Source organism: Nestor notabilis, unplaced genomic scaffold, assembly GCF_000696875.1.
Source record: "Nestor notabilis isolate BGI_N333 unplaced genomic scaffold, ASM69687v1 scaffold21045, whole genome shotgun sequence".
Taxonomy (NCBI): domain Eukaryota; kingdom Metazoa; phylum Chordata; class Aves; order Psittaciformes; family Psittacidae; genus Nestor; species Nestor notabilis.
The window spans coordinates 10,519-18,932 of NW_009930028.1; the positions used below are offsets into that span (position 1 = coordinate 10,519).

The 8,414-nt window shown below is 49.9% G+C and overlaps 1 protein-coding gene across 1 annotated transcript in view; it reads right to left on the reverse strand.

The window, feature by feature from the left end:
- Window positions 1–8,414, reverse strand: part of ABCC10 (ATP-binding cassette, sub-family C (CFTR/MRP), member 10) — a 15,732-nt gene that overhangs the window by 2,633 nt on the left and 4,685 nt on the right. The window contains exons 5-19 of the mRNA XM_010015251.1: window positions 7,925–8,064; window positions 7,361–7,440; window positions 7,042–7,213; window positions 6,088–6,186; window positions 5,680–5,869; window positions 5,222–5,299; window positions 4,642–4,833; window positions 4,097–4,232; window positions 3,515–3,710; window positions 2,389–2,732; window positions 2,078–2,247; window positions 1,635–1,795; window positions 964–1,217; window positions 468–642; window positions 341–357 (exon numbers count right to left, since the gene is read on the reverse strand). Coding sequence (XP_010013553.1) covers window positions 341–357; window positions 468–642; window positions 964–1,217; window positions 1,635–1,795; window positions 2,078–2,247; window positions 2,389–2,732; window positions 3,515–3,710; window positions 4,097–4,232; window positions 4,642–4,833; window positions 5,222–5,299; window positions 5,680–5,869; window positions 6,088–6,186; window positions 7,042–7,213; window positions 7,361–7,440; window positions 7,925–8,064 — 2,404 coding nt within the window. The remainder of the gene's footprint in view (window positions 1–340; window positions 358–467; window positions 643–963; window positions 1,218–1,634; window positions 1,796–2,077; window positions 2,248–2,388; window positions 2,733–3,514; window positions 3,711–4,096; window positions 4,233–4,641; window positions 4,834–5,221; window positions 5,300–5,679; window positions 5,870–6,087; window positions 6,187–7,041; window positions 7,214–7,360; window positions 7,441–7,924; window positions 8,065–8,414) is intronic.

The following is an 8,414-nucleotide window of genomic DNA, read 5'->3' on the forward strand; positions in this document are numbered from 1 at the left end:
CTGTCCAATCCACCTGTAGGGGTCAAGCCCAGCAGTCACACTACCAGGCTCTGTGCAGGGCGCCGAACAGCTCCCCTAGCCTGGGGTTTTCCCAGTAGCACTCAACATCCCAATCCTGCTCAAGCCCATGCTTTGGGAACCAGAGCCTGTACGCCTGGATGCAAGCAACATGTGGTGTAGAGATGCCACACTCCCCTAGACCTAGAGGCTGGCTTATCTCTCAGGCTCTTCTGTAACATCCACAGGGGCCAGGTCTCATCAGCAAGATCCTGCCACCCAATCCATGATCTGCCAGTCCCTTGCCACTAAACCTCAGGGAATGCCACTAATTCCCACTGACTTGTTCCCACCCTGGCCCTTGTGGGACCAGGAAACCTAACCAATTCCCTGATGCATTCAGCTGGCCTTTTTCCTCATCTATCTGACAGAGCCGAGGCCTTCTCCCCTGTCCCAGTATCAGAGCTCACCAGCTGCTTCTTGCTGGGTTCAGACTCACCCATCTGAGTAACAGCATCCCACAGGTGGCACTGCTCTAGCACCTCATGGAGCTCAGCATCCGTCTGTTTTCCCTGGGGGTCCAGGTTCTCTCGAATTGAGCCACTGAACAAAAACGGATCCTGGGGGATGATGGCTAACCTAGATCTGCAAGCAAGTGAGAGCTGAGGGCTCATGGGGTGGGTTCCACAGAAAAGCAAAGGCCTCTAATTTTCCCTTCCCAGGGTCGGGTGCCTTTGCTTGCTGTGTATCTTAATGGAACAGAGACACAGGTAACATAGCCTGGTTTCCTTAGAACAGCTTTTCAGAAACAACAGAGCAACTTATAAGAAACTGCCACAATCAGACAAAAGGGTGCCGTGACAGTAAGTCCTTTGCTCCTCACTCTTCCCTTTGGTACCCAACCACTGGCAGCTCTTAGCCTCCAGGCCCTGCCAGCTACCCTCCACTCTGCTCAGCCCTCCGTACCTCAGCTCGTCCAAGCCCACCAACTTGCTGTTGACACCATCCAGGAGAATCTGGCCTGATTTCAGCTCCAGCATGCGGAAAAGGGCCAAGAAAAGGGTGGATTTTCCAGATCCTGTGCGACCCACAATCCCCACCTTCTCTCCAGGGTAAATGGTGAAGCTCACGCCATCAAGTGCATTAGCCAAGCCTGCTCGGTAGGCCAGGACCACTTGCCGGAATTCCACAAGCCCCCGACTTGGCCAGTCAGCAGCAACCTAAGAGGGAGGTGCCCAGGTGAGACAGGGTATGTGACCCACTATCATCTTCAGCCTTACCTCCCCACAGGCCAAGCCCCATTCATCCCTTCGTATGGTTGTTCAGCTTCTGAGCAGACCCAAAGCACAGCACATCTCCAATTCCAGTCCCCTCCTAGGCTTGTTTTAATCTCACAGCTTGGACTCAGCACCTGTTGTGCTCTACAACCCTTTCCCATCATTCCAGCCTTCACCAACTCCCATCAGAGATTCATCTCCCCCAGGAGACGTACTGGTAAAGGGTGGGCGATCAAGGTCGTTTCTAAGGATGAGGGATCTTCACTTATTCACTGTAACCCTGCAATCTCCCCAAGAAGCAAGTGCAGGGCACAGAGTCAGAAGATGGGCCAGTCCTAGAGAACATATTTGAGCTTTTACCTGGATCAGTTTATCCTGGGGCTCCATGGGGATGTCTGTGCTGTATTCCTCAGTCCGCTCCACACTCACCATCATGGTCTCCGTCAGAGTGAAGCTGGAAATGAGGCCTGAGAGCAGGTTTGTGACAGACAAGGCATATGAGAGTGCCAGACCCACAAGTCCTGCAAGGACAAAAGCATAAGCAAGAATGATACTGGCAGGACAAAGAAACAAGGAAGTCAGCACTCTGGAGTCTGGGATTCCACTTGAGGATGGGGACACACAGGAGGAAGAACTGAAACTGAAGACTACACTGTGGGTGACTTATGGAGGGACAGGGAGCAGGTGCTCTGGATCTTACCCTGCAAACCCCATGCAGAAAGATATGCAACTCTGGGCTAGGAGAGGAGGAACCCACTGGCCACAGCCTAGGAGTGGGCACAGAACAATCCCTGGCAGCCTACCCGGATTTCCCAATTGCTTCTGGTGCTGGATGATGGCAATTCCTGCAATAGCAGTAACCACAGCAACTCCAATCATCTGCAAGCGGATGTCCAACCACTGCATCGCTGTGTTGCTGGCAAAGAGACAGTGCTGGTTCTGCTCCAGGCGCAGCTGATTCTCCAACTCAAACCTGGCAGGTACACAACAGAGGTTTACACTACTCAAACTCTATTCTTGCTACCCCAGACCAAAAGCATTCCACCCACATCAGAAAGGTCTTGGTATATAATGCCAAAGCTCTGGCTCTCTGGGTGCTCTATTTTCTACTCACCTCTGTGTTGCCCTCATGGCTCTGATACTGCTCAGTCCTGAGAGGGTCTCTGAGAAGTGAGTGTAAATAGGAGACAGGGTGATACTGTAAAGGCGTTTGAGCTCCCGGGACGTGCGCCGGTAATAGCGCTGGATAGAGAAGTAGAGGACGGCCAGAGGGAGTAAGATCAGACCAATCCAAGGGAGGCCATAGGTGATTATCACCAGCATGCCCAAAAGCCCATACATGTTGGCCAGGAAGATGTTGAGGATAAATGGCAGGCTGTCATCCACACTGTACAGGTCTGAGGAGAAACGGTTCAGGATCCGGCCTGTTGGTGTGGTGTCAAAGAAGGTAACTGTGGCCTGGCAACAAGGGAACCAAAAAGTAAGAACCAGTCAGCTGCAGTGAGATCCAGCTACAGAACAGTGCCCAGGAGATCAGCACCAAGGGCAGCACATAAGGCCACAAAGGGGTGGTCCCCACAGACCCCTTCCTTTCCTTGGCTGAAGAAGAAATCTCAGATTCCAGAGCCAGCATCCACTTGCAGCCAAGTAACTCATGTTGTTTATATGGTAAAAGGAAGAAGCCCTTCTGTGGAGAATGGCAGACAGCTACTGAGGTAGCAGTCACTCAGATCTCATACTGGCCCACCAGCAGCCAGTGAGACAACCCTCTAATCGTATCTTTCAAACTTCTAATCCTAACTCTAGCCCAAGAACCCAAGGATGCCCAAATACTAAAGAAAGTTAACTGGCACATGCCAGCATCAGCCCTAAATCTTGCTTAATGGCTCCTTCCAATCTCGTCTGAATCTGAGCTCATGATCCTGCAAAAGCTACTTGGATTCAACTGGCCCTCATCTTCATATATATCTAAGCCTAATGAATGAACAGATGCAGGTGGCAGTCATAACCTGCCCCCCCCCCCCCCCCATGCAATGGAATAAGACTTACAGGACAAATTTAGAACCCCGGCTCGTTGGTCCCTTGTGCTGGCTGTGGTGCGGCCCTTTTTGGATATAGTCAGCTAATACCAGCAGAAACCCCAATCCACCTCTCAAACCCTTACTCCCAACTAGGAGAAGAATGTCAAGGCAGAGTGACTTGCAGGAACCTCAGCCTGCCCTGGACTTTTTGACCATTACCTTTAGAGCCCTCTGGAGCAGTCGGTTGTGAATGACAGTGGCAGCATGGATAGTGCCATAAGCAAAGAGGAAGGCCCGAAGAATGGTGAAGAGGGAGTTGGCTCCTGCAATACTCCCATAAACTATCAGGTAAAAATTCACATCCAGCGAGCCATTGGAAGGGGCTGGGGTGGTGTCCAGAGCTTGAATGGGGGAGCTGGAACACAGAAGGAAGAAGATTAGGAAACTGCTAAGGTCCCCATGAAAGTAAACTCACAGACAGGGCACGAGAAACTAGAAGCACACTCAAGGGGAAACCAGGGTACTTCAACCTCATACTCCTGTGATACCCCTTTGGCTTGCTGCAACAAACACTTCGATTACTATGCAGCTACAGGTCTTCCATCACCCCCAGGGAGAAGCCCTTTGGGGACCACATCAGGTCAGAGATTTTGATTCTCTTTGTAAAAGCAGCCACTCAGATCCCCTGCAGTGGGGTGGTCAGTTTATCCCTGCTCTCAACAAGGATCTACACAGGAAATGCACTTGAAGGCAAAAATGGGAGTGTGTTCCCATTGGCATCTCCTGACCAGATTCACTTACACAAGCCCAACAATGGAGAAGAGAAGCAACTCTGAGGAAGGTGAGGAAGCTGAGCAGACCATCACAGAAGTATTTGCTGTCTGGGATATGCTGGAGATCCAGTGTGAGAGCCACCAATCTGAAATATTTCTGGATGCTACAGAAAAAGACAGACTACATAAAGAGGGATTCAAGCTTCCAATCAGCAAATATGAAGCAGAAAAGCTGGAAGGGAAGCTGCTGGACAACTTTTGTTATTGCCTACTGCCCAGTCTAGTTTTCCCCTGCCTTCATTCTCCACTGTTAGTAGTAAAGCAGAAGCAAGGGAACAGCCTTGAGCTGCAGCAGCAACAGGGCACTGCTAGAGAAGCAGACACACCAGATCCTATTCCCACATGTGCCATCTCCCAACTGTGATACATTAGCCTGGGGAAGAGAAAAGGGGTCTTCCTGCTGCAGGGAGAGAAATTAAACCCTGGCCTCTTTTCTTCCCTGGACTCCACACAACCAAGGAATGAGAGGCAAGGAATGTCTAAAGAGAGTCGTCCTCTGGGCCACCTCCTCACCTTGCATCAGGAACAGCGAGAAGAGGATGGATAATGCCAAGCAGCTACCCACTGCCAGCCAATATGCCTTGTAAACCTGAAAAGCTACTGCCCCTTCTTTCTTCTCTTCCTCCTTGTGGATCAGATGACTATTTGGGGTTGTTTCTTCCGCCTCTGTCTCTACAACCTCTTCTTGGCACTGTTCATCAGGGGCTGTGGGAATGGAGGTAAAAGCAAAGGTCAGTGCAAAGTTCGTTCCTCCTGCAGCTGCTCCTTGCTGTGAACAGAGCAAGTCTAGGCTATGAGGGAGACTTTTCTTTCCTCCTCTTTCCTCTTTCAAGAAAAGTGCACCAATCCTGGCAGACCTTCAAAGCTGGACCACAAGTGGAGTTAAGATTCAAACAGTGCTCCAGACCAATACCCAACAATACAAGGGCTTCCCCTCCTCTATGCACGCACTACCCACAGATCAGCACTGCCACAGCAGAGCAAGGTGGTGGGAGATCTCCTCTAGAGCCAGCAGCTATCAAGTACAGGTTCTGTCTGGGTGGTCAGCTGAGCTCTGCTGGCCCAGGCCCCCTCAAGCTAGCCACATACAGACCTTTATCCTTCTGCCTCTTATCCATATTCTTGAACTTGGGGAAGAATTCCACGAGTGGCAGGATATCAGCTGGTGTACCTGCAAAGAGAGACATGCACATCTTCAGTCTGTGAGAAACAGCTGTCAGTTACTCACTGTCTCTTGCTACGAAATGGGCCAGTTTTGCTCTCTCATAACATTTCCTATGTTCTCTCACAGTACCTCCACCCTTGAAGGCCCTGCTCCATATAACCAGCTATGGCCTTCTGCCTTAACTCCCCACGTCTAGGGTTGTCCTGTTTTATCTGTGCATCTGCACATTCCCTTCCATCCCATCTTTGCCCACAAGCAGAGTCCTCAAGCTCTGTATCACTGGATTCCCACTAGTTAATCCTACTCCCTTATGCCCATCTTTGCCCAAGGTACTCAAAGACTGGCACACAGGCACGAATGAATGCCTGAGAGGACAGCCAGTGTACCTGTCTTAACTATCCTCCCGTTGTCTATCAACAACAAGGCATCAGCCTTCTCCAGAAACTCCGTCCTGTGGGTGCAAAGGATCCTGGTCTTGTGTTTGAGAACTCCAAGAATGCATTTCTGCATAAGATGGTTGGCTACCTCTGCATCAACAGCAGCCAGGGGATCATCAAGGAGGTAAAAGTCTTTCTCCTGAGAGGGAGACAAAAGACAAGGATACAGCTGCAGGCCCTGCTGTAATGAAAAGTGCAAATGCCGCTGTGTGGTGAACCACCAGCACATTTAGGCCAGCATGATGTGGTTTAAGACACGCTGCCAGAGCACGCTGTACAGCTGGGTACTTCCAGCTTCTTTACATCTGACTCAGCACTGGGCACAATCTGCCACAGCATGACTCCTTCGCTACTTACCTGGTAAACGGCTCTAGCAAGGGCTATTCGAGCTTTCTGTCCCCCACTGAGTGTCACACCATTTTCACCCACCTCTGTCTGGTCACCTGCTGGTAAAATCTGAAACATCCAAGAAAATCCACTTAGAAGGGACAGGAAACTACTGGGGACCCAGAGCCAGAACACTGGGGTACCTTCCCTGCCTCTGGCAGTAATTCCTTAGGGTGACACCTTACCAAAAATTAAACAATCCATCAGTCTACACACTGGTTCTGCAGACAACTGGCAAACTTGGCATTTATGCAACTGAACTCTCTTACACTCCAGAATAGGGTGGCCACATCTGAACTATCTACTGAGAGCAACTTCTAGTGTAAGATAGCTCTGAAATAAATAATTAAAAAGTACATATCTTGCCTTTACAGAGTATTCATAGCTCCTGTCAAAGCAAACAGGAGCTCCTAGTGCTTGGCATGTCAGAAAATCAGGCATCAGGTTGAAACTGGGAGGAGAAGGCTAGATTCCTGCCGTATATAACAGCCACATTTACTGACTAATACAGCCATAAGCCTTAAACCTAGAATATATGAATTACTGAAAGAACCACAGATTCAGCCCTTCCGGATCCCAGGGAAGTTCCTTCTGATCCAAAAAAGCATCAGCTGCTGATAGACTTTGCCTGAAAAGCCCAGCTGCCATCAGCACTGCAAGAACATCTCCTTTCCCAGGATTAAGAGCTTTTGGCTCAGCAGTAGAAGAAATCACCCAAAGTGCTACCAGAACTAACTTCAAGCCTTAAAGAATTGTGGGGCTGAGTATGGTCTGGGATTGCTAATCAGAGTACTGCTGTGTGATTGGGACACTGGAAAAGCAGTCTATAGTCTCAAAGAATGAGGACTGCTCCCAGTGAGGCTCAAGGCTGGATGCAAAAGTCGATCAAGAAGGCCCAGGCAGGTTTACAGTTTAGGCACTCACGTTCAGGTCCTCAGAAAGGGCACAGGCCTCCACCACCTCCTCATATAGCCTTGCATCATATTCCCGCCCAAAAAGAATGTTCTCACGGACAGTGGTAAACTGTATCCAAGGCTCCTGTGTAGCCAAACCAAATCCTTGCTCCAGGTCACTAACATACACTCGTCCACCTTGTCTGCAAGTACACCAGAAGTGGGTGGAAAGGGCAACAAAGGAGAACAGAGGCAGATCAAAATGGCCTACAAATAAGGATAACACTGGATAGTCCCTGCCTGCTGTGGCATGGAGGGACCAATCAGGGAGAAGTCTATAAGCTACTTACTTAATGAGTTCTCCAGTGATGGCTGCAAGCAGAGAGCTTTTCCCAGAGCCGACCTTCCCAACAACCCCCAGGAGCATCCCCTGCAAAGGGAAATGAAAAGGAGCAATGTGATGTGCTAACACAGGGTGTCTTGCCCAGATTTATTGAGCCACTCGTAGCCTGTAAGAAAGCCAGCTGCTGTTTCAAACTAGGATTATCTCACAGGTTCAGCCGCACAGCTGGGTGCAGTTGTTGGGTAAGCCAGACTCCTGATATATAGCAGGACACAAGTCTGCAAGCAGTGTTAACTCTGGAGCCCAATTGTGCTCCCTGCCCAGTCCTCTCCTTCAGCAGTGGTAGAAAGCAGAGGGAGCTGGTTTATCTCTTGTCTGTAAGCTATGCCTGGATCTCCTCCATTACCCTTGAGCTCTGAGAGATGTGGTATGTGCCCGGTGTCTCTTGACCAAGAGAAGATTTTGATGCACAGCTCATAAGACCAGGAAAACATGAAAACATGCCACCCCTGCCCATTATTTGGCTTCTCTAGAGCCATTCTTCTCTGTTACCTCCTGCAGCCTTGCTCACCTTTCTCACTGACAGGTTATCAATGTGCAGTTGCAGACTGCCTGTGGATAAGGGCTGCCTGGTGGTTTCCTCCTCAACTGACACCCATGAGAAGGACGCACATTGCATCTCCAGGGCAGTAGCAGTACTTGAAGGGCTATCTGCAAGAGAAAAGCAGTATAGCATTGCACTACTATGAGAAGAACAGAAAATTAAAGGCACCTGGCATCACAGATACTATTAGCTTTGTTCCCAAATGGATGAGGCTACAGACAGGGCACTACCGTGATGCCCTTGATCCAAGTACAGAATGAGATGCTTGCCTGCTGACCTGCTCTTAAACTTATACCTTCCCTTCCTCCAACCCTTCTGTCTCCAGCTCCCGCCAGACACACATGGTGACCTGCTGGCTGTCACGAAGGCCCAGTAAGGATAACTTGTTGAAGGTAAAAGAATGACAGGGAGCTGGCAAAGGGCACGGAAGAAGAAAAAGGGAGCAGGAAGGGCTCAG